The following is a 26,117-nucleotide window of genomic DNA, read 5'->3' as shown; positions in this document are numbered from 1 at the left end:
GAGGACCCGTGGGCTGAAGGATGACACAACATGCATAGTAGTTGACATAATTCCTCCCGATAACACTGTACAGCCTGCAACTCCTCCCAAGAAGTATAACAAGTTCCAATCCCTTTTCTTCAGAAGAAAGTCGCATAAATCTGTTGCTAAACTATCGAAAAAGCTGTCAGCTGTAGGCATTGTAGAGGAACTGTTTGAAGAAGGCTCAGCAATGCTTGCTGAAAGGTCAGAATTCTCCTGAATTTTGAAACCTTCTTGCTATATTTTAATATTTCATGAAGCTTTTAGTTTCTGATGATTTTGGAAGGAATAATTAGACAAGATTGATTGTTAAATAATGGAGCAGCTAAAGATCTGTTTTTACATCTTGGTTAAGTGGAAAACAAATATATTCTCTCGGTGTCATTAACTGATGAGATAGAACACTTGAAGATAAGATATACTGCAACCTCTTATAGCTTCCTCACAAGGTCACAGGTCTGGTGTCTCAGTAAATTTCTTTTATTTAGGATTTTGTTAGTTCAAAAATAAGGATAACGCTGATATTATAGGATGCACTTCTACCATCAGGGAAGATATACTGGATCTGACTGGTAAAATCGAATTGGAATTGTCAAGTTGTCCAACAACAACAACAACAACACACCCAGTGTGATCCCACAAATTGGGTCTTACCTTTGGTGGAGTTGAGAGGTTGTTTCCGATAGACCCTCAGCTTGTCAAGTCGTCCATAACTATTTAACCGTGTGTTTACTTTGTTATTATAAGCATTGAGATTGCGGTATTGGTCAGCCTAAATCTGGTCTCTTTACATAGATATGAGGTGGTTGGTGTGTTTCCCTCTACCTGGAATTCAGTATTCTTGACTTTCTGTTCTCATTTAATCATTTTCCTATCAGTTACATTGCCACGAAGAAAACTTTGATCACTGTATTATCACGTGGATTGCAGATTGGGGAGTGAGGATTCAAATGATCCATCAATGTCCGGTCTCTTCATTTGTGCTGTTTGCCAGGTTGACCTTGCTGCAAGCGAAGGCATATCAGTACATGCTGGTTCAATTTTCTCAACGAGCTCAAAGCCTTGGCAAGGTCCTTTCCTATGTGCTGACTGTCGTAATAAGAAAGATGCCATGGAAGGAAAACGACCAAGTGGAGTTAAAGTCGCTTAACTCCGTGCATCATTTCCAAGTGTGTCAAATTTTTTGTTATAGTAATTCTTTCTGATTTCTGTCTCATATCTTAGTTAAGGTGATTTATTGAACATTGGCATCAAAGCATATTATATGTCAGCCAATAATGTAAATAGGTTCTATAAAATGAAAAAAAAAAAAAAGTGTGATAGAGGTAATTGGGATGTTCTCAGATCCCTCTTTCATAGTAGTTATGACATTAATCAAGAGATTAAATTTGTGCAAGAGCTACTTATTTTGTACTTCAAGATATTGAAGGGAAAACATGTTTTGAATTTCAGTTGGTACTGAAGCAAATATTGTCTGAGACTTCAATTCTTGCTGCTACATGTCATTTCATATTTTATTATGTATAAGAGAGAGAAAAGAAATAAAGATAAGAGACAGTGATCATTCCAATTGTTTTTCCCTTCTCATTTTCAGAGATTTAATCAAATAATTAATTATAAAGTTTAAATATAAATATTTAAAAATATCAATAAATATATTACAAGTTGTAAGGTGTTATAGCAGAATGAGAAAAGACTACCAGAAAGGAAAAGGCTCAAATATGCCATTAAACTATCAGAAATGATCATTTATGCCACTCACTAATAGTTTGGCTCATTTATGTTATTGTCATTACCAAAATGACTCATCCATGCCATTTTTCATTAACGCCGGTTCTACACTATCAGATATGATATGTGGCTTCCAATTAGAAGTCCACGTCGTTTAATTAAACCAACACAAATTAAATCCTAAATTAATGGGTCGGGTTTTAGTTTAATTTAGAATTTAATTTGTGATGATTTAATTAAATGATGTGGAACTCCAATTGGAGGCCACGTGTCATATCTGGTACTGTAAAATCAACGTTAATGAAAAGTGACATGGATGAGCCATTTTGGTAACGGCGATGGTATAAAGAGCCAAACTATTGACGAATGACATAAATGAGTCATTTTCGATAGTTCGATGGCATATTTGAGCCTTTTCCATTCTTAAAATGCAACACTAGTGTCGGTTGGTATCCAAAACAGTAAAACAAGATCAATTATTGGGAAAACCTCGACATACACTCGACATTTAAACCAAATCAATAGATGCATGTGTTTTTTTGGACACAAATTTTTCATAACTAACTAAATATCATTGTTTTAAAAGGGGGGGGGGGGGGGGAGGCGAGGCGTTCTATGCAGCACGGGGCGAGGCGTAAGCGCCAAGACATGGGGTCTAAGTCTCATGGATCTTCGGGGCGTATGTCTCATGTATCTTCAATCTTATAATTTTATTACTAAAAAATAAGCAAATTTAAAGTTTTCAGTAAAATTTTCGCAAATAAATTCAAATAAATCACCAATAATATAAAAATATTATTATAATGATTATTTGACAAAGGTCATAACACAAAAAATGATAATAGCCTAGATAATCTTTAAAATGAATATTCATTCACTTCATCGTCAATCTCCAAATTTATTAGTCCTTCCCACCCCCAACTAATATTTGCATTGACTTTTATTTATATATTCAAAGAAGGAGAAGGACAAAAAGTGTAAGAACAATGACAAAAAATTGATGAAGTTACTTCAGGAACATAGTGCTATGAAATCTCTATCATATCAATTTCAGACATAATCATCTAAAAAAACTATTTATGGCAATGTTATTTTCAATGAGAGTTGCTTTCTTTATTTATAGAGTATATTTTTTAAAAAATCACTACAACATGAAAACATAAACATGATAACACAAAGTATAAATATTATTACAATAATATTAAAAATCATAATCTATACCAAACATATTTTAAAAACAATAAAATTTAAATTTGTTGGGTTTAATTGATAGGTTGAATGGGAAATGGAGGGAAAAGAAGTAGAGGGAAAATGAGTTGTTCCCTCTTGCTTTATGAAATAAGCATTTGTCCATCATAGGTGGTGGAAAGAAAAGTTCTCTCTTAAAGTAGAAGCACTCCTTCGTGTTGCTAAAGGGTCAAGAAGAGGGTCTCCCCTCGAGCCGTCGTTGTCGCTCGGCTCGGCTTCGGCTTCGGATTTGGATTTGGATTTGGTCAACTGATTGATTGATAATATTTTTGGACCAAATTTCCTTTAATTTTAATTATTTAATTAATTATTATTTAATTAATTCATTAATTATTTTCGGATTAATTTAAAACAATTCCCTTCGTTTTTCAACGGAATTTTTCTGAAAGGTTGCAAACCTTTCTGAAAAGTTGCAAACCTTTTCCCAAACAGGCTACATATTTCTGTTGATCCTCAGAATTTTGACTTACGAAATTTTCTGATATTCATCTTCTTCTTTCTCTGCACTTCTTAAAAACTCTCGTGTGATATACTACCTTCGAGTGGTTCGTAGTCACTAGAATTTCTTTGTACTGCTATTTTGGTGAGTAAATCGTTCTATCCTAGGAGGAAAGATTCCAATACCTCGGGTGCATTGAGGGGAATAAATTCCTTAAGGACACACTGTGAATTCAGTGGGCTCGATTTGATTTTCCATATCTTTGTTCATATTATTTTTCTAGTTTTTGTTAATTTCATTTTCTACAGTTTTGCAGAAACTGGACAGATTCTATTTTCTGTTTCAGAATTAGTCTAACTTACTGGTTCAAAGTATTTTTTGCAATAAAGATGTAATAACAATCTTAAGGAATTTACTGTTTATACATTTTAATCTGTATTCTGTTTTGGAGACTAAAACCTTCTGGTTTTCTACTCCGTTGGAATTTTTCTAGTCCAACTTGAAGAACATAAAAACTTCGTTGGATTATTAAAGTTCATAATAGTGACGCGATTTGAAAAACATAAAAACTTCATCGTGAAACAGATTCTGGAAAAAAAATATATATATCTTCTCTGTTTACTGTTCTGTTTCATTTGCCATTTATTAAACAGTTTGTCAATTATTGACGGGAAAAATGGAAACGAGAAAGTGATGTTAATGCTCCTAATGGGCACACGGCGTTGGTGCGGCTAGCCGGTACTACCGTAGGCGCGACTATTGGGCCGACAAATGTTGCATCGTCAAGGCGTCCAAGCCGCACACGCGATGGCACCGACAGAGAAACCGGGGAAGTTTTCGGTATCAACTTCAAAGGATGGCGAAGAATGTTCTTCACAGTCGACTACTCTAGGCATGCAGAAGTTCACAAATGAAAATCCTCCTGCTACTGAAGAAGGAATGCCTGAAAACCAGTGCTTTATGATTACTGAGGCTTGGAAGCATGCAAATTTTTTGTGCAAAGGATACATCCTTAGTGCACTAGATGATGATCGTATAATGTCTACGGTTCGCCAAAACTTCAAAAGAATTATGGCTTGCACTCGAAAAGAAGTATAAAGCGAAGATGCATGCTTGAAAAAATTCGTGGTTGCCAAGTTTCTTGACTACAAGATGATAGACGAAAGCTGTTGGAACCCAAGTTCAAGAACTCCAAGTCCTTATCCATGACCTTATTCTTGAAGGTATGGTGATCAATGAGGCATTTCAAGTGGCTGCTGTGATTGAGAAGTTGCCTCCTTCATGGAGAGACTTCAAGAACTATCTGAAACACAAGCGTAAGGAAATGTCGCTTAACTTTTATTGACGATTGCACTCGATATTGTTATGTGTATTTGCTTAATAGTAAGGATGAAGCAATTGATGCATTTAAGCAATACAAGAATGAAGTGAAAAATCAATTGAATAAAAAGATAAAAATGATTAGAAGTGATAGGGGTGGAGAATACGAGTCTCCTTTTGCAGAGATATGTTTAGAATTTGGAATTATTCATCAAACTACTGCCCCCTACACACCACAATCAAATGGAATTGCAGAAAGGAAAAATCGAACATTAAAGGAAATGATGAATGCTTTATTAATAAGTTCAGGTTTACCGCAGAGCTTGTGGGGGGAAGCTATCCTTACAGCTAATTGAATACTCAATAGGGTGCCCCACAGCAAAACACAATCTATTCCATATGAACTATGGAAAGGAAGAAAACTCAACTTGAAATATTTCAAAGTGTGGGGGTGTTTAGCAAAGGTCCAAGTTCCTTTACCCAAAAGGGTAAAAATCGGACCAAAAAACTGTGGATTGTGTTTTTATTGGCTATGCCACAAACAGCAAAGCTTGTCGGTTTTTGGTTCATAAATCGGACAATCCCGAAATTCATGTTAATACGGTAATTGAATCAGATAGTGCTGAATTCTTTGAAAACATTTATCCGTATAAAACTGAATGTGAGTCGTCAAGTGAAAGGTCTAAACGACTGCGGGAAGAACCAAAGAAAAGTACACCAAGTGAAGAGGATCCAAGGCGTAGCAAACGTCAAAGGACATCTACTTCCTTTGGACCAAATTTTGTGACATTCTTGCTTGAAAATGAGCCTCAAACATTTAAAGCAGCGATGTCTTCTTCGATTGACATTTTGGAAAGAAGGGGTCAATAGTGAGATTGAATCAATTTTGAACAACCATACATGGGAATTGGTTGATCTTCCACCTGGAAATAAACCTTTAGGATCAAAATGGATCTTTAAAAGGAAAATGAAAGCTAATGGCACTATTGACAAATATAAGGCAAGACTTGTGGTCAAAGGTTATAGACAAAAAGAAGGCCTTGATTACTTTGACACATACTTGCCGGTAACAAGGATAACATCTATTCGGGTGTTAGTGGCACTGGCAGCCGTATATGATCTTGAAATCCATCAAATGGATGTCAAGACAACTTTCTTAAATGGAGAATTGGAGGAAGAAATTTACATGGAACAACCTGAGGGTTTTGTGGTTCCTGGTAAAGAAAGGAAAGTGTGCAAACTTGTTAAGTCACTTTATGGACTTAAACAAGCACCCAAACAATGACATGCGAAATTTGATCAAACAAATGTTGGCAAATGGATTTAAGATTAATGAGTGTGACAAATGTGTTTACATTAAAAATACTCCAAACCATGAAGTCGTTGTTTGTTTATATGTTGATGACATGTTGATAATAAGCAGAGATATTGCCGATGTAAATGCTACGAAGCGTATGCTTGCTAGCAAATTTGACATGAAAAACTTAGGAGTTGCTGATTTGATCTTAGGAATTAGGATCCATAAAACTCCACAAGGTCTAGCATTATCACAGTCACATTATATTGAGAGGGTACTTGACAAGTTCAAGTATTTAAATTTCAATGTTGCAAAGACTCCAATTGATGTAAGTTTTGCACTTCAAAAGAATGAAGGTGAAAGTGACTCACAATTGGACTATGCACGAGTTTTGGGAAGTTTGATGTATATTATGAGTTGTACACAACCAGATATAGCATGTGCTATTAGCAAGCTGAGTCGATTCACGAGTAATCCCAATCAAACTCATTGGATGGCAATGAAACAAGTCTTGGGTTATTTGAAACACACCCGAAACTATGCTTTGCATTATAATAAATATCCCGCAGTAATTGAAGGATATAGTGATGCAAACTGGATCACCGGATCATCTAAAGTTAAATCCACGAGTGGATATGTTTTCACCGTTAGTGGAGGAGTAGTGTCTTGGAAATCATCAACACAAACATGCATCGCCCGCTACAATGGAATCTGAATTTATAGCTTTAGACAAGGCAGGTGAAGAAGTTGAATGGCTCCGAAATTTCTTGGAAGATATTTCATTTTGGCCAAAACCTTTGGCACCTATATGTATGCATTGTGATAGCCAAGCGGCAATAGGTAGGGCAGGAAGCGTTATGTATAATGAAAAATTGCGTCACATTCGACGGTGACACAATACCGTTAGACAACTACTCTCTAGTGGTGTTATCACTGTTGACACGCAATTTTGACCCTCCTTTTCTTGCAATTCATTTTCTTGAGCTTCTATGTTATTAATAAACTAAATACTTTATTTTCACTATTTTTAACGCTATTACTATTATCATTATTATCCCTTTATTATAATTTTCACCATTTTAGAATTACTAACTTGATTACATTTTTATTATTTTACACCTCTTTTTAATAATTGATCGTCATTACTTTATTTTCGTATTTATTAAATTAGCTACAAGTCGATGCTTTATATGCTAAATCATTAACGATAAGTTCGTAATATTGGTACTTTATTTTCTACATATTAATTACTAATTGCCATCATGTGATAATATATTGTACTACTTATTAAGTTAGAAGCCCAAAAGGAATTAATTAGAAGAAGAAAATACCCAAAAATTTCAGCTATTTGAAGCCCATTCTTACGAGCCCAATTTGTGTATCTGCGACCCATTTAGCTAATTAATCACTAAATGTTGAAGACCCAGCCCATAATATCTTTTACCTTTTCCTAAACCTAATTTCTATCCCTATCAGTTGCATCTCCTTTTTCCCTTCCATTTTGGATGATTTCTGTACCTTCCTTTTACCATCACAAGACCCTGCTCCACCATTTTGGTGAAAGTTTCAGACATTGCTCAAAGCTATTTTGTTCTCTTCCACAAATCTCTTTGTTCCAAGTCAAAATTTCATCACAAGATATTCGTTTAGACTAGAGATAGGTCACGGGCTTATTTTCTCTGTTGATCCATATCAGTCCCTTTCTCTTCTCTCTTCTGACACGATTTTGACCTCTCACAACGACTATATTTCAAAGTTGAAAAGTTCCCGCTCATGAATCTGGAAATCCTAATCTTTTCCTATAAATACATCTCTAACTCTCAGCCAAAGGGGCCTTTTTTTTTGAAAAAAAGATTTACCATAGTTTCACTTTCCACACTATTGCTCTAAAGAAGAGACTTTCTGGTGACTTTCCATCCGAAATTCGAATTTGTTCGTGAGTAGGGGAGTAGATCTGGATCGTCGTCTCGTTCACTGCACCCGAAACAGGTGCTTACTGTTCTCCTTTTATTTTTATCCATTCTAAGTGATGTTTGTATTTCCCTTTAACTTTTATTTTGATCCTGTCATTGGATATCATGAAATAGTTACTGAATCTGTTTTCTTGTTTACTTAGTATCATGTTTCTACTATGAAATTTTTAATCTTTGTTCAGTCATAGATGCTTACGTAGGAAATATGTATTAGGATTTCTTTGAATAATAAGGGTTTAGTTTCAGAGTATGTTTAAGACTTTATGCATAGTATGAATCATGTTTGGGTCATATAAGTATTATCTGTATGACGTGTCACAAGAAAGCACGAATTAGGTTCCTCTCAAATTGTATAGCTGCATAATAATTTATTTATTTATGTGCATGTTCTGATTTGTTAGTTTAAAAAAAAAAGTTCTTTACTTATTTTAGAAATTATGTTATTAGAATTTTTTTTAATTATCAAAAATCCTGTTAGAAGGTTTCATTAAAAAAATGCTCATCTTTCAAAGATGATTAAAGGAAAGCATATTCTTGTATCTAACACTAGCAGAAGTTGTGTCCTTCTAGCCTTGCCCCAAAATAGTAGAAATTGTGTCTTTAAGCTTTTTGAAATCCAGGATGATGACTTAGTTAAGACTTGATGCTTGTCTATTTTCTCAAAATGTGATTTCAGTATGTCCGTTATTGTTTTGGTAGAGAAGTACGCATTTCTCTTTAAAAAAAAAAAATAGTTCTTTCATATCTGTTATAGTGAGTCATATTTGGTATCAGGAATCTGTTTGAGTACAAAATATATGCTAAGGTCTTCCTATATATCCTTATATGAGAATCATGTTGTGGTTTATTGCTTGGTTCTTTATTACCTTTTTGACAATAAGATTTCTCTCTAACTTCCATCATTTCTTTCCTTTCTTTTGCATGAATACCGGAGCCGAAGAGTTTCACTTTGAGACTCAACGACGCCGCTACCACATGGAGCCCGTACATCCTAGATCATTTCCGGCTTACATCGCCTAAACAGAACCACAAAATAATCAAATCTTTCTGTCAGGAGCCTATTTTGGCTAAATTTATTTATTTGTTGATGCTGCTTGTTTATATGTTTGGTGTGACTAACATTCTACCTAGTTGTGTGGTTATTATAAAATGCTTAGCTGCTTTATTTTAACCGAGTCCCATTTTATCCATATTAGGATGTCTTAATCAGCAATTTAGTTCTTAAATCAAGTGGAAGTTAATTGTTCCTCTTGTGGGTTTGGCACCTTTTTAGTTAGAAAGAAAAGCTATTCTTTCAAAGTATCACAAATTTTACACACTAAACGTTAGCTTGTTTTGAGAATAATAAAAAAAAAAAGCAAACTGGTTTTTATGGACAATATTTTCACTTTAGCTCCTTTCCAATATTTGGAGCATGTATTTGTTAAAACAACCTTTGCATAGTTCATATGGAACTGATAGACTTTTCATAAGTCTTTCACGTTAAGCTAATCGCAACTTTCGAAATACACTAACGTTTTCCCTAAACTTTATTTAGTTCACTACTTTTCATATGATATTTGTATTTTTTTTAAAATGCTTCCACGTTTGTATACAACAATCAACCTCAATTTTTCTCAACTTAAGTCCTGGGTTAACCATTTTAATGGATCTTAAAGGATGCTTAACACCTTCCCTTTAGATTAATTGAACCCTTACCTAGAATCTTTTTGGTTTTGGACTTTAAAACGGAGTTAACTTTAAACGATAACTTTAGTAAATTTTAGGTGTCCTAATTCACCATAAATAATTAGGTGGCGACTCCTTAACTTTAATTAACCTCGGAATTACCGAAATGTTGTAAACCATTTTGACTCCGATTAAAATGGGGTATAACAATCACTATTGACTACGTAAAGTCAAGAGATAACGTGTCGGATCCGCTAACAAAAGGCCTATCTAGAGAGGCTGTTGAATGATCATCGAGGGGAATGGGGTTAAGGCTTAGGACAAGTCATCATGGCGGTAACTCTACCTAGTAGACTGGAGATCCCAAGAGCTAGGTTCAAAGAGATCAAACAAAGTTATGAATGACGGTTCAACATTGTCAAATAACTCAACCCATTCTCATGATGAAGACAATGTTCAGAAACAAGGATAAAACCTTAAGGCTTTTTAATGAGTTAATAAAGCATTAAAGTTTTTTAATGGTTGTCTAAGTCTGGCAGAACATGACCAGATAGTGTGTCTATAGGACTACACGTTTAGAAATCACCTATGTGAGTGTGAAGTATAAGCGCTTCAAGGGAATGATGGTAAAGGCCCATTCTCTATGCATTCACGAAACCGAGCGGTGTTCATGGCCGAAACGAACACAACCGTGAGAACCATAGATGGTTGAAGGTTAATTGTGTGACTTATCTTTGTCTAGGTATACAACAAAGTTCGACGGTTCAAAGATATCACATCTACCGATTGATCGAGTATATCCGATGTAAGTTCACTACGAAAAGTTCAAAGGGAAACCTACTTATCCAGATGCAATTGATCTTCGCATATATATCACACACTTGTCCGTGCATTCCTTTATCTTATAGCCATTCCCCATTCATGTGGGGGATTGTTGGGTTTAATTGATAGGTTGAATGGGAAATGGAGGGAAAAGAAGTAGAGGAAAATGAGTTGTTCTCTCGCTTCCGAAATAAGCATTTGTCCCTCATAGGTGGTGGAAAGAAAAGTTCTCCTACTTAAAAGTATAAGCACTCCTTCGTGTTGCTAAAGGGTCAAGAAGAGGGCCTCCTATCGCGCCGTCGTCGTCGCTCGGCTCGGCTTCGGCTTCGGCTTCGGCTTCGGCTTCGGCTTCGGCCAACTGATTGATTGATAATATTTTAATTTAAAACATTTCCCTCCGTTTTTCAACCGAATTTTTCTGAAAGGTTGCAAACCTTTCTGAAAAGTTGCAAACCTTTTCCCAAACAGGCTATATATTTCTGTTGATCCTCAGAATTTTTACTTACGAAATTTTCTGATATTCATTTTCTTCTTTCTCTGCACTTCTTAAAAACTCTCGTGTGATATACTACCTTCGAGTGGTTCGTAGTCACTAGAATTTGCTTTACCGCTATTTTGGTAAGTAAATCGTTCTATCCTGGGAGGAAAGAATCCAATACCTCTGGTACATTGAGGGGAATAAATTCCTTAAGGACACACTGTGAATTCAGTGGGCTCGATTTGATTTTCCATATACTGTTCATATTATTTTTCTAGTTTCTGTTAATTTCGTTTTCTACGGTTTGCGTAAAGCGGATGATTCTATTTTCTATTTCAGAATTAGTCTAACTTACTGGTTCAAAGTATTTTTTGCAATACAGATGTAATAACAAAATTAACATCCGGGGTGTATGCCCCAAATGCTAGGGCGTACGCCCTATCGATCTACACCTTTCATTTGCACCCCAGAGCGTTTTTCGTACGCCCCGTCTTGGGACTCTCTCCGAAAACGCCTCTGGAAACACTACTAAATAAATAAGATTTTAACTACGTACTCCCTCCGTTCACTTTTACTTGTCCACTATGGACTTTGCACACTCCTTAGCCAATAACAAAATGAAGTGCATAATTTATCATGATACCCATATTGATTGGTGCATGTTTTTAATGGACTTTAAAAGTGATTTGAAATGAGTAATTAATACTATGGGCAAAACAGAAAAAAAGAAATCGTCTTCTAAAGTGACAAGTAAAAATGGAAATATATTTTTAGAATGTTAGACAAGTGAAAGGAGGGAGCATGATTATGACCTAAAGGGGAAAGAAAAAGACAGCTTAAATTAAAAGAATGAAGAGAAAAGTTCCTGGCTTCCCACAAATGCACAATTAATTCAGAGACTTTTCCAATCCCAAGTCTTTCCAGTACAGTTGGAAAGAAAAAGACAGCTTGAATAAAAAGAAACAAGAGAAACACATGTTGTAAAAGTCACAAAGGTCCCACACCCCATTTGGCCAATCTTCCATCAGACTGTCTATCTTCAAAGTCTTGCTTCCACATGTTCGAGTCAACTTAGCTTGTCCAAAAGATAACAACATTAATGCAATTCTATGGCCAAGCAAAGCCAAACAAACAATAAAAAGAAACTCTGCTAAGTTTAGTTTTTTATTTTAACATTCTTGGTTATTCTTGTTAATGTTAGATGTTTTTTTACTTATTTTATCCAAAAGGGTTCATCATGGATTTGTTTTCTTGGTTTTTTGTCTTCATTTTCTTACATTTTTGGTTCTTTGATTCAGCTCAAGGACAGAACACATCCTACTCAAGCTGCACTAAGGAATTTCAGTGTGGAAACTTAGGAAATTTGAGCTTTCCTTTCTACAAATCCACTGAAATTGATGGTTGTGGATTGTGCAAAGTGGATTGTGAAGGTATTCCAAATGCCACAATTGAACTAGAAGGGGTGAAGTATCAAGCTCTTGAAAAAAATGATGTTTTTATCACACTTAAGGACCCTATTCTTGGAGAGCTTTTGAAGAAGAACAATTGCCAGACTTTTGATAGAAATCTCTCCATCCCTGTGTCTCCTTCAATCACATATAGATTTGACCGCCTCCTCACTTTGTACAAATGCAACAATAGCCAGAAGAGTACACATGAAAAAATATTCTCTTTCCCAAGTTATCAAAACTACAGTGGCTGCCATAGTTTCATATTATACTATAGTAATACCTCAGTCAACTATTATCCAGCAATTAATCCTCTTCCTAGTGGCTGTTCATTTATTCATTTACCAGTGCCACGGAGTTCAGAAGCAAAATCAAATGATAGTGGCTTATTTGATCAGTTAACTGATGATGTTACACTAGGATGGACTGTGTCTGACACATGTAATCAGTGTTATTATACAGAAGGCAGGTGTCAAACTGATAATAGTACTAACAACATTCTTTGTTCTAATACCAACAAAGGTAAAGAGCTTTTTCATGGTTCATATTAAAGATTTTGGTTTTGTTTTTCCTTAGTACAACTTACATTTTCATTGTTTATCGTGTTTACAGGTGGTGGAAAGCTTCTTCGGGCAACCTGGTTGGTCGTAGCCACAGGCAACTACATCTTCTTTCTTCTTCTCTGAAATCTGTGACTGCCCAGAAAATTTCTTAGTTGCTTTTTCCCTTTTGCGATTCAAGATTTCTCTTTTGCAAATACTTTGGTAGTTCCCAGTGCATGACTTCATTTTTTTTTTCCGGCAATTGCAGTTTTCTCTTGCGCTGGGATCTTGATTTTGCTTTTCTGCTTCAGAAAAAAGATTTTATGGCACAAAATCCTCATGTTTTGGGAATCTAAAGCTGAGGATCACCGGAATATTGAAGCATTTCTGAAGAACTATGAGCCATATGCTCCAAAAAGATACAACTATACAGATATCAAGCGAATCACCAGTCGCTTCAAAAACAAACTAGGCCAAGGAGGATTTGGTAATGTTTACAGAGGAAGTTTGCATAACGGGAGTCAAGTGGCAGTGAAGGTCCTGAATGAACTAAAAGGCAGAGGTGAAGATTTCATTAACGAGGTTGCAAGTATTAGCAGGACATCGCATGTTAACATAGTGAGCCTTGTGGGATTTTGTTTTGAGGGACACAAAAGAGCTCTAGTATATGAATTCATGCCAAATGGATCTCTTGAAAAGTTTATCTATGAGGAAAGATCTGACACTGTTCGCCAATTGGGGTGGCCAATACTGTACAAAATTGCACTAGGCATTGCTCGAGGATTGGAGTACTTGCATCGTGGTTGCACCACTCGAATTTTGCATTTTGATATAAAGCCTCATAATATCCTACTCGATGACAATTTTTGTCCTAAAATCTCTGATTTTGGTCTTGCCAAACTGTGCATGAAACAGGAGAGTATCGTGTCAATGCTAGGTGCACGAGGGACTATCGGTTATATTGCTCCAGAAATTGTTTGCAGAAATTTGGGAGGTGTCTCTCACAAGTCTGACGTCTATAGCTATGGAATGATGGTCCTAGAAATGGCTGGAGGAAGAAAAAATGTTGATGTGGGAGTTGATCGCACGAGTGAAATCTACTTTCCTCATTGGCTCTATCAGAGAATTGAACTAGATGAAGAGCTTCAACTAATTGGGATAATGAATGAAGAGGAGAAAGAATGTGCAAGAAAGATGGTGATGGTGAGTTTATGGTGCGTACAGACTGATCCGAAAAATCGACCATCCATGAGCAAGGTTGTGGAAATGTTAGAAGGGAACCTAGGCTCTTTGCAAATTCCTCCAAGGCCTTACTTATATTCTCCCGCAAGATCAGAGGTTGATTCATCAGCAGTAGAACTGGCCTAGTCTTTATTCGTTGATCTGTCAGCTGTTATTTGTCTAGTCTTATTTAGTTGGTAACTTTTAGCAAAAGCTGGTATTGTTGCCTCTATTTTTCTTCAACTACTGAATTTATAACTCCCTTTGTACCATTTTATGAGACGCATTTTTCCTTTTTAGTCTATCCCAAAAAGAATGACATTTTTATATTTTGTCCTTCCTTGGTTTCTATGTGATGTAATTTGACTGGGCACGGAATTTAAGAAATAAATCACGATGGAAGGGGTACTTTCTCAGCGCACTTCTCCTTGAAGATGGTGGCTGGTCTAGTACCCGATGTGCTTAGGTGTCCTTGAATGTGAGGAGGTGCAAATTCATGTTTTTTCTTAATGATTGGATGCTAAAAGATCAGTTATTTTCCTAAAGGAATTCAAGAACTGTCCCACAGGAAATCAGATATACATTCTCCTTATATTAATTTAAAGCCATTCTAGTAACAATTTGTAGAAGTAGATCAAACGTTAAGTCAATTACCCCGAGAAGGAAGTGCCAGTGCTGAACTAGCAAAAAGAAGAAAAACTAATATGTATAGTCTTGATTCAAGGAGATGGGGGCAGGGGAAATGGTGTCTTTTCAGTTAAGTCGTATTATGAGAGTTCGCTTTTTCATATATATATATATATATATATATATATATATATATATATGGATCCCTAGGTTACCAAGAAATGTGTATTTTTTTACTTGGCTAGCTACGAGGGGGTGATCTTGACGATGGAGAATTTGAGGAAGAAAAAGATTACTTGTGTCGGTTGGTATTTCATGTGCTAAGAATTAGGAGAAGATGTGAATCTCCTCCTTTAACATTGTCAGATAGCTTCATGTTTATGGTGGGAAATTTTGAGATGGTTCAGACTTGAGTTGGTGATGCTGGGCATTGTGAAAGAGATATGTAGGGCATGAGATGTTGCTCCTGTAGAACTTATGTGGATCATATGCAGAGGAAGAAATAAGAGAGCTTTTGAGAAAGTAGAGAAAGACTTTGTGCACTAGAGGAATATCCTATTGTCTCTTATTTCTTCTTGGTGCACCCACGAGCTACCTACATGTCTAGATGATTGGGTGTTATTTGTGGAAAAACCATGTCTTTTTGTAAATTGAAGCTCCAAGAATCAAGTAGTCCAGTCATCCCAATTTGTTTGATACCTTTGCATTTTTAGAGCTAATATTGCATAATTATATGGAAGTTAAATTAGATATTTAAGAATTGAATTAAATATATTACGAGTTGTAAGCGTGTCATATCAAACAGAGAAAAGAATAATAGAAAGGGTAATATAACAATCATTAAGACTAACAGAAAGGGTAACATAACAATCATTATGGATAAAGAAATATATGTTTACAAGTCGAATTTTAGCTATTACTACAAGAGTATCTTTCTACATGCAGAGAAGTGCCTGATTTAGGAAAATCCCCTCACAACATTTAGTGTAAACAACTACATTTTTTCTACGGAAAAAACTCAAATATGCCGTCGAACTATCGGAAATGACTCATTTATGCCACTCATCAACAGTTTGGCTCATTTATCCCATCGAACTATCGAAAATGGCTCATTTATGCCACTCATCAATAGTATGGCTCATTTATGTCATCGCCCGTTACCAAAATGACTCATCCATACCATTTTTCATTAACGCCAGTTTTACAATACTAGATATGACACGTGACCTCCAACTAGATTACGGTTGTGGGTGGGTCGGGTGTATGAGTCGGATTTTTTTTATTAATTTGAGATTTAAAATTGGGCTGATTTAATTAAAGACGTAGACCTCTAATTGGAGGCCACATGTCATATCTGATTTTATAAAACTGGTGTTAATGAAAAATGGCGTGGATGAGTCATCTTGGTAACCGGCGATGACATAAATGAGCCAAACTATTGATGAGTGGCATAAATGAGCCATTTCTGATAGTTCGATGGCATAAATGAGCCAAACTATTGATGAGTGACATAAATGATTCATTTCCGATAGTTTGATGACATAAATGAGCCATTGCAGAATATGCCATAATTGAATAGATATAAGATTTTAACTACATATGATAGTGACCAAACAGAGAAAGAAACAGACAGCTTGAATCAAAGAAGAAAAAAGAGAAAATGATGCATGACCAGGGAAGAGAAGTCCATAGAGGTTGCCGATAACTGCAGAATTGACGAGTAAACACTGAAATCTTTGGATGTATCTAATATCAACGGAGACTTTTCCAATCCCAAGTAATTGTAGTACAATTCTTTAGCCATCCATTTATTTACGAGGATTTACTCTTTCTACTATAGTTCAATGATTCAACAAGCCATTGCCAGAGGTAGATCCAGGATTTTAGCTCTATGGGTTCAAATTTTAAGATTTTAAGCTTTAAACCCATTATGTTTTTAAAGTTTCTAGTTCCTCGCCACGTGCTTTGCACGTGTATCCTATCTATGTCTTTATTATCTGGTTTTATACTATTAATTTTTTTAAAATTTATACGTACAATTCTTGAAATAAAGGTCGGAAATCTATATTGAAGTGAACTGTACTTCTCACGACCTTTCCTGTTGGCTCGTTGGTTAATTATTATGTCAAGTAAAGTTGTTTCATTCTTCTCTCTTTTCTGCATATGCACATACTGCAGGGTACATATTCTTCCTTCAAAAGGAATAATGAATCAAGCATTCAAATGTAGAAGAATTTAATGTTGGAAAGCATTATGGTATGCTCACAGTCAACATCCATAAATTTTCCACTATGTTAACTTCTTGAACGGACTAAAATGAAGTGTAATGAAAATGGGACAGAGGATATTGCAGAAAATCTTATAAAGACAACTGCAAACTTTTTTTTATTTTTTTATTTTTTATTTTTTATTTTTATTAATAAATAAAAGTTAACCTCACAGATAAGAGTACAAGCAAGAGGGGCTAGGCCTTACCTTACTAATCTTAATGAGGTAACAAAACCTCTACTAACTAACAAGCCTGAAGAAAATAAGAGCTAGAGAAAACTAGATATTCTATGATCATCACAGAGTTTATAATACACTCTATGATGATATTACAAATGAGGATACTTAAGTAATGTAAAAATATAAAAGCCAAGAATAAAGTTGAGTTATCAACCTCAAACTTCATTTTATATATGTATGAACTAAAAAAGATAGTTTGCCCGTTTAAAGTAACCTGAAGTATTTCTCTCTTGTCTTCTTCTTCAAATTTGTCCAACAACACTTGATAGTTCATCACTTCTTCTTGGATTTGTTGGATCTTGTTAAAGTTGTTGACACTGTCATATGATTTTGCTTTGCTAGTCGCATAGGTAGATGCCTCGGAACAAATTCCTCTGTCACCTTGCCATCCCAACTATATTATCTTCCATGTGTCTTCTTTTTGCTTTTGTTGCTTCCACTTCTTTGTTGCCTAGGTGAGAGATCCCCATCCTTGGCCACCTTATCAAAGCATAAGTCCAGCATATCATCCTCATCATCCCCATCGAACATGTCATCGCCCAAGTCAATATCATTAGTTGTATTTGGACTAAATCCTGAAACTACAGCTCCTGGCTTATGACTCTCTGGCAATACTCCCATATCCTTGGTGGTAATGGCCAAGCTCTTTTTAGAGTTATCAATTGCATTCAATGTATCCATATCATGCAAAACAAGAGAATGAAGGATATCTCTATTAGCCAATCTTACTTTTGTAGCACTTAAATTAGAAGAGGTACCTGTCACTGCCATAGATGGATTTGTCTTACTTGAAGGCACAAATACAGGTGCTTGAGGACTTAACTTACTCCTAGGAGGTGAAGTAATATGCTTCTCTTCCTCAACTAAATCTGCCCACCTAGGAGCACTCGTTTCCCCTTGTTTTTCCTCTTGCACCGAGGTGTTCATTGGGCCTAAATTAAGCACCGAAATAGGCGTCCCCGTTGCATTTAAATTCCCTTTGGATTGATTTGTATCATGATTAGTAATTAAGTTCCTCGGCAGTGTATGGACATGATTCATGTCCTCCAATATTTGAACTCCAATGGATTTGAATTTCATATTTGAATTTGAATCTTGCCCCATTACTTTAGCAATTGCGGGTGATAAGGATGTTACTTGAGCCACATCCTGAACATCTTCGGCAACCACTAGTTGAGGATCATCAACGATGACTTCCGGTTGCTTCTCAATACCCTGTACCTCTTCACCACAATAATCACCTGCAACAGCTTGAAAAGCATTTTGAATTGACACAACTGGAAGAGAATTCGAGTTAATCTTATTCGCCTTAGCAGCTGAATTATACTTAGTAGTAGATCCCCTTACACCAGCCATGCCATCTTCAAACTCAACTGCAAACTCAATAGGAAGAAAGACTATATTAAAGAAAAGGCCTCCAAATGTTTGCCTGTTTAGGATTCTGAAGTTGATTCCACCATACAAATAAGTGAATTAGACATTAAATCTGCAGCCTGCGAGTAGTTTTTGATAATTATAATCATTTGAAATGCAAGTTGAAGGAATCCATAGCAATAACATCTTTCGGTAGGAGTTTGAATCAAAGTCACTGCTTGTAACCTATAAACAATCGTTTGCATAATCATCAGCAACATGTTGAGAGGCCATGACGCGTCCAATAAACATTAATATGGTATGCATACCTGATATAAAATATACACTATGCCCTAAATAGAGATTAAAATGACAATCAAACGCTTATATAAAACGGAAAAGGTTCAAATATGTCATTAAAGTATCGGAAATGACTCATTTATATCGCTCATTAATAGGAAAATCCCCTCAAAGCATTTCAAATGTGTTTCTCTTTAGTTTTGATTTCTTCTCATAATAAATTTCATATTATGCATTTATTGATTTAGTATAAACAACAGGCATGAGTAATTTTTTTCTATTTACAATGCCTGAGAAGGCTTTAGATAATACTAAAATCATTGTCGAATATGCCATAACTGAATAGATGTAAGGACTTTAACTACATATGATAGTGACCAAATAGAGAAAGAAACAGACAGCTTGAATCAAGGAAGAAAGAAGACAAAATGATGCATGGCCAGAGCAGAAAAGTCCTTAAAGGCTGCCGATCACTGCAAAATTGACAAGTAAACTCCTAAATCTTTGGATGTATCTAATATTTAATGTGTAGACTTTTCCAATCCCAGGTAATTGCAGTACCATTCTTTAGTCATCCATTTATTTACCAAGATTTACTCTTTCTACTAGTCCAATGATTCAACTGCCAAAGGCTAGAGACGGATCCAAGATGTTAGCTCTATGGGTTCAACTTTTAAGGTTCCTAGCTTTGAACCCATCATATTTTTAAAGTTATGGGCTCATATCTACTATTTATTGCAATTCTAGTGAAGTCTTACACAGATTATACTCCCCGTCGAAAGTGGTCCAGATGAAACTGGCCTAGTCTTTATTTGTTGATCTGTCAGTTGTTATTTGTGTAGTCTTATTTTGTTGTGAACTTTTAAAGCTGTATTGTTGCCTTTGTTTTTCTTCGAGCGCTGAACTAATTACTCCCTTTGTCCCATTTTATATGACACACTTTCCTTCTTAGACTGTACTAAAAAGAATGATACCTTTTTATATTTAGTCCCCACTCCGTTTCAAATTATGTGATGTTATTTGGCTAGACACAGAGTTTAAAAAAGAAATAGGGACGAAGGGAATACTTCTTCTATGCATTTCTCCTTGAAGATAGTGACAGGTCTAGTATCCGGTGTGCTTAGATGATTGTGTGTGGGAAGCTGCAATTTCTAAGAAATTTCCACATCCATTAACAGCCTTGAAGTCGTAAGGTTGACTAGAAATAATAATCACAAAATACAAATCCACTGAACAATTAATTCAATATCTAGCATTCCTTTTCTTGAGATAGGAAATTTTATTGTTTGAGCATGGGATAATTCCATGTGGCAGTCTTCTTTTTTGTTTGCTTCCTCAACTATTAGTCTTCTTCTTTTGTTTACTTCCTGAATTATCAGTCTTCTTCCTTTGTTTGCTTCCTTATTCATGATTTATTCAAATGCAATACTAATGTCTCTTAAAATTATCTTTTGGTATTTTTTTCTCTCTTTTGTTTGCAACTCTAATCTCCAGAGAAAGTGGCTTTGTAGTTGTCACAGGAAATACTAATAAGAGTTGCCCTAATAGTAACAATTTTATTATTCACACATTGGCATAATGTATATATAGCACCTGATAGCCTTCAGTCAAAAGATTGTTTCTGCATTCAATTTTTACTGCAGTAGCAAAGACATGAAGGATAATGGATCTAAATATATCTCTCTGTCAATAACCAGAAGCTGAAGCTGATGACGCAACTAAGTTCGACTAAGTCATTGAAAGTGAGTCCATTTTTTGGTTATAAATACATAGGGAACTGTTAAAAATATAATTTAGTAAATAGAGTGTGCTTCTCTCTAACAGCTTGAGCTTTTACATGAGATGGTCACACACTTTAACATAATATCAGAGCAGGCAGAGATCTTGAGATCGAATCTCACCGCCACCCATTATCAAAAAGAATTTTCATGCTTGGCCCATGGAAAAAAAAATCAAGCCCCCACATGAGGGGGTGTGTTGAAAATTTAACTAAGTAAATAAAGTTTTCTTCTCTCTAACAGCTTAAGCTTTTAGATGAGATAATCACACACTTTAATAGTAAATCAAAAAAATAACACATCTTGTACATAAAGCAGAAGGTAAGGTGGATATCCAATTTAGGATTGAGTCATTATATGATACTAAAAGTGGGAAGCTCCAAATGTCAAAGTTGAATTACCAAAATGCCCATCAATTGAATGACCACTTTACCCTTACAAAATTTATTATTTCATAAACCAATACATTAATTTGCTTCATTATTCTCAAGAGGTGGATAATTTGAAAAGTTACAATGAATAGTTTTAATATAGACCAAATTCATTTACAGAACTAAAAGGTGTGTGTGAATAGTCATTTCCCATGGCTATTTAAGGACCTAATATTCACACTGAAATGCAACTGAAATTTGCTAAAAAATCTATATGTATCATCATGAGCAGTTTATCATGATACGGCCGCACGTACTGAGTAAAGTCATATTATCCATGTGAGGTGAATTGTCAATTTTTTTGAATATTTGTGTATGCAGTATTGAAGATGAGATTGAGAGAACAACACCAACTCACAAAGATGGATGACGTGCAGTGCGTTTAATAGCAACAAATTAAAGTAGGAAGTGATTGTCCAGGAAGTTTGAAGCCCAGATTAGCGAAGAGAATTGCTTAATTGAATTACTATATGTCATTGTCTCTCCGAGTATCTGTTTTGCTTAATTTTGATAGCCGATGTTATTGGTACCTTGGGACGTATGTCCAAGACCAAGTTGATATTCTAGGAACCCGTACGCTTACATAACTCTACTTTGGTTAATAAAATGCTTGTTTATGACCCCCCCCCCAAAAAAAAAAAAAAAAAAGAGTAGGAAGTGATTTGTCTTTCAGCCATTCTCACTTGAACATTCTCATTCTTTTGTAATTTCATTTCCAATAGTTTTAAAAAGTTCATTATGCAATTGTGAAAGTTTGGTGTTGTAAAGTTTTAGCCATTATGACGTTAGAAATTCAATAAGAAGTTATTCTTCTTTCATATGCACTTTGTGTTTTTCCATATAATTTACCTTTCTAATAATGTAAGCATCTCTTTCTATGTGTCTTAATGTAATCTGCTTTTTGTAAATTGTATTCCACATGCCAAATAGAATTCCAATCTTGCAACTCCGTCCCTTGTTAGCATTGAATTGTTAGTTACACCACATAGAGAAAGCACTTTCTGGTATCAAATTATTAGCATGATTTCTTCGGTTGAAAAAACCGCTAATACTTCTATCTTACTAATACCCTATACTTGCTTAATTGCTTTTTGCATCTCAAGAGTATAGAAAAATAGTCAACGTATAAAAGTCAAACCAAAATTTTAATAAACTGTTCACGTAAATGACGTAACGACATTTTTGGTGCAAGAAGATGAATTAACAAAAAGGGCAATAGCTTGATGATCATCCTTGAAATTTAATACTATCGGCTATATACATAAAAGGGCTAATTCCAAAACTTTTAGGGGTAAGGTTACATTTTTTTTTTCGATAATGAGACATTGAGTTAGCTAAACAGGGGTTTACATTCATTATTTAGCAGAACATAACAATTTTCTTGTCTTTGTTTTGTAACTCGAACATATTCTTTTAAAAAGTTGCACATTGACATGGGTACACGCGCAACCCGCGTGCCCAAGTGGGAAGCTTCTAAGTTAAAAGTTGAATTACTAAAATGCCTATTAAAGGTTGATGAATTTTTATATTCTTTTTTCCCTTTAATTGAACACTATTCTTATATAATATTTTTGGATAAAAAAAAGTAAATCTGCATTATAATAAATAATAAAAAGGTAAATTAAAGCAATAATGCATTCAACCTTTTAAGCTACCTCCTTTTATTATGCTCTTAAAACTACACTAATTGTAATTATAGTCATATTTATGTGTTACAATTACTCATATTTTATGTGATAGATTAAAGAAGTTTAAGGGCCTGTTTGGAAAGCCACCCAGGTAATTGGAATTGGGTGTAATTACACAGTTTGACCTGTTTGTTTGACCAATTAATTACGCAGTTAGGTGGGAATTGGGTGTAATTCAGAGAGTGTTATTACACTCTCTAATTCTTGGGGCGGGGGGGGGGGGGGTTATAGAATTGAGTGTAATTACACCATGTAATTACATAGTTACTTTTTTGTTTATTTTAATTTCTTTTTATTTTTAATTTATTTTAATTTCTATTATTTTAATTTCTTTTGATTTTTAATTAATTTATTTATTTATTTATACTTTTTAATTATTTTTATTTTTTAAAATGTATTTTTCTTTTTATATTGTTTATTTTTCATTTCCTTTCTTCTCATTCTCAACCTTTACTTCTTGTGGTTCCATGTAATTGCTCGTATTTTTTCTTTATTCGTTTAGTATAACCGTGGTATTATTCTAATTTATGAAACTATACCTCTTAATATTGGAAAGAATGAGTCATTAACAAACTTGGCATATAACGAGTGACGTTATTAAAGTAGAATTTCGTTGTGAATGAAGTTATAAACTTATATTTTCCCTTTCTTTTGAATTATTTACTTAAGTTACGTTGAAACTTACTTATGTAATATTGGAATTTGACATAAGAATATTAGGTTAAACTTTTTCTTTTGAATTTTGAATTTAGGTTATATTTTCTTTTTAAAGTTATTTGCTTTCACATTGCATGTTGTTTATTTTTTACTTACATTTGATGAATTTTTTGTGTAACATTTGAATAATATTATGGCATTATATTTATAAATATTATTTTTTTTGTCAAACATTCAATCCATGACGTTCTAAAAAAAGTCTTCTTTTTAAGTTTTATAATTAATTAAAATTAAATATTATTAATTTGAAAAATATATATCAATTATTTTTTTACAATATTAGTTGCAAATATATGATTTTTAATTAATATATTTTCAAGAAACAATGTGTTATTAAATAACTAATTTAATATCATTTATAAAGGTAAACATTTTTTAAATATTAATTTTAAATTTTTTATAATTAAATTTTATTTGTAAATTAAACCAACTGTATAATTACACTTGTGCAACCAAACAACACGAGGCAATTCGCAGAATTTCCCTTCTTTTGGGGTGGTCTTTAAATTTTGCCCCTCATATTTGTGGTCTTTAAATTTTGCCCTTCGGCTAAAACCCATGGGTTCCAGGTTCTGATGTGCCGTGAAATTACGGAATATTCGATGCTAATTCCTTAAGCTTTTGTGATTCTTCAAGCACTTTTGGTGTTATTTTTCATGTATTTATGTCGTTTTGTAGGATAAGATGTCCGGAGAACAAAACGGAGCAAAATGGAGCCAAAAAAAAAAAATAGAACAAGCAGCACATGCGAACAGCATGTTGTGCATGCGAGTAGCACTTGTTGCAGCTTGTGCTGATAGAGATATGAGCAATTGAAGATTGTTGGTGCAGCACAGGCGAGCACCACATGTGAGTAGCATGTTGTGCATGCGAGCGGCACTTGCTGCAGCATGTGCTGCACCACAGCTGCTTGCATATGCACAACATGCTATAGTTTGGTGCAACATGCGACTGGCATGTTGCACATGTGACACCAGATGTGATTAGCATGTATGACACCCAAGGTATTTTTGTCCATAATTTGTTCCCGTTTGGGAATGTTATAAATACTCTTTTAGGGTTTTGTAAAACTCATCTTTGGCCATTCAACACAAGTTTTGGAGACTAGGGTTTTACACCACACTTGGGGATTGAAGATTTGAAGATTTTGATGAGAAATTTCTTACCTTTTTACTCATTTCTTCAATTCCTTGCTATGCATTGAATATCTAAGTGTGTAGTATTTCATTTCTATACTTGAAACTTGTTTATGGAAGTATACATTGTTAAAGTTTGGATTGAAACTCTTGTTTTGCTTGTGTATTGAATGATTTTTATTCCTAATGAAGTGAGTTAATGTTGTTTTAGTTAATCTTGTTCTTTAATGTTTCTTAAGGGATTAGCTAACCCTAAGACCCGCCCATTTACTTCGATTTGAGCTCGGAAGAGAAAAATTGAGATTGGGAAAGATTAATTAACAAGAATTTGGGGCTTTAAACCTCATCTAATAACTTGAGCTAGGAATAGGAAAGTCACTTGAGATTCAATTGGTTGTACTTGATATTTGCTTAGAGTGAAATTCATTGATTTGGGTGGAAGACTTTCGATGAGATTTTAGAAACCATTATCTACTTAGCATAAACTCACTCTTAGTTGTAAAATTGTGAAATACATTGGATCGTTACTTGAGCGTAATTTCCTTTGTATCCATACTTGTGGCCATTGATCATTTTACCCGCTTTCTAGATTAGTTTATATTTTCGCATTAGGTATAATTTTCTCAAAAACCAAAATATTATCAAGTGTTTGGCTTAGCGTAGAAAGTGATAATTCCTTACTTGTTTAAATCGCCTAGTATATTGTTCCTTGTGGGATCGATCCCGACTCATAGTTGGGTAAATTATATTGCATACGACCGTGTACACTTTCTCTTTGAGGATTGGATTTGGACATTATCATGTTCGAACCCCCGCTCAGTCAAAAATTTTTTTAAAAAAATCGCAAGGCAGAGTTCGAATTTCACTATGCCCCCTCCGGCAGACTTTGCCTTGAGTTTTTTTTTTTTTTTTCAAGGTAAACTTTTAATTATGCCTTAACTAAAAGTATGCCCATAAGGCGGAACTTTTCCTTAAGGCATAACTAAAAGTTTGCCTTCGAAGGCAAAGTCTATGCCTTAAGGAAAAGTTCTTGCCTTATGGGGGCATACTTTTAGTTATGCCTTAACTAAAAGTCTACCCCATAAGGCATAACTAAACTATGCCTTAAGGAAAAATTCTGCCTTATGGGGTAAACTTTTAATTATGCCAAGTTGGGATAACTTTAGTTTTTCCTTAAGGACATAACTTTAGTTTTTCCTTAAGGATTGTATGCCGGATCCGGCATACACGCCCCCAGCCCTGCCTTGCGATTTTTTTTTTTTTATGCCTGAGCAGGGGTTTGAACCCAGAACCTTAGGTATTCACCCCACCTTTCCAATTGAAGGGCAAAACTTAAAGACCACATATATGAGGGGCAAAATTTAAAGACCA

The 26,117-nt window shown here is 34.8% G+C and overlaps 3 protein-coding genes across 4 annotated transcripts in view; all 3 read left to right on the top strand.

Annotated features, from left to right (window-relative positions):
• LOC132066155 (probable protein phosphatase 2C 15) overlaps positions 1–1,472 on the top strand; it is a 2,375-nt gene extending 903 nt beyond the window's left edge. Inside the window, exons 2-3 of the mRNA XM_059459527.1 lie at positions 4–225; positions 952–1,472. Coding sequence (XP_059315510.1) covers positions 4–225; positions 952–1,171 — 442 coding nt within the window. The 3' untranslated portion in view covers positions 1,172–1,472. The remainder of the gene's footprint in view (positions 1–3; positions 226–951) is intronic.
• Positions 1,473–6,015: 4,543 nt separating this feature from the next.
• Positions 6,016–13,265, top strand: LOC132066154 (uncharacterized). Its single transcript, XM_059459526.1, has 4 exons — positions 6,016–6,702; positions 11,985–12,156; positions 12,296–12,967; positions 13,058–13,265. The coding sequence occupies exons 1-4, from the start codon at positions 6,016–6,018 to the stop codon at positions 13,129–13,131; spliced, it is 1,605 nt and encodes a 534-aa protein (XP_059315509.1). The 3' UTR covers positions 13,132–13,265.
• Positions 13,064–19,861, top strand: LOC132067649 (rust resistance kinase Lr10-like). Of its 2 annotated transcripts, XM_059460942.1 has the most exons (3): positions 13,064–13,136; positions 13,256–14,354; positions 19,802–19,861. In XM_059460942.1, exons 2-3 carry the CDS (start codon positions 13,327–13,329, stop codon positions 19,836–19,838), a joined length of 1,065 nt encoding a protein of 354 aa, XP_059316925.1. In that variant the 5' UTR covers positions 13,064–13,136; positions 13,256–13,326; the 3' UTR covers positions 19,839–19,861. The 2 variants fall into 2 exon arrangements, with proteins under 2 accessions (XP_059316925.1, XP_059316926.1); XM_059460943.1 differs by lacking the exons at positions 13,064–13,136; positions 19,802–19,861 and having other exon boundaries at positions 13,289–14,535.
• Positions 19,862–26,117: the final 6,256 nt, after the last annotated feature.

This window comes from Lycium ferocissimum, chromosome 8 (assembly GCF_029784015.1).
Source record: "Lycium ferocissimum isolate CSIRO_LF1 chromosome 8, AGI_CSIRO_Lferr_CH_V1, whole genome shotgun sequence".
NCBI classification, from domain to species: Eukaryota; Viridiplantae; Streptophyta; class Magnoliopsida; order Solanales; family Solanaceae; genus Lycium; species Lycium ferocissimum.
The sequence above is the reverse complement of the archived record's forward strand: the minus strand, read 5'-3'. Positions and strand labels throughout refer to the sequence as shown.

Coding starts and splice junctions, on each gene's coding strand:
- LOC132066154 (XM_059459526.1), top strand. CDS start 6,016: ATGGACTTAAACAAGCACCCAAACAATGACATGCGAAATTTGATCAAA. Junction 6,703..11,984: donor CGAGTGGATATGTTTTCACC/GTTAGTGGAGGA, acceptor ATGTTGTAAAAG/TCACAAAGGTCCCACACCCC. Junction 12,968..13,057: donor TTGTTCTAATACCAACAAAG/GTAAAGAGCTTT, acceptor TCGTGTTTACAG/GTGGTGGAAAGCTTCTTCGG.
- LOC132067649 (XM_059460942.1), top strand. CDS start 13,327: ATGTTTTGGGAATCTAAAGCTGAGGATCACCGGAATATTGAAGCATTT. Junction 14,355..19,801: donor TCAGCAGTAGAACTGGCCTA/GTCTTTATTCGT, acceptor AAACTGGCCTAG/TCTTTATTTGTTGATCTGTC.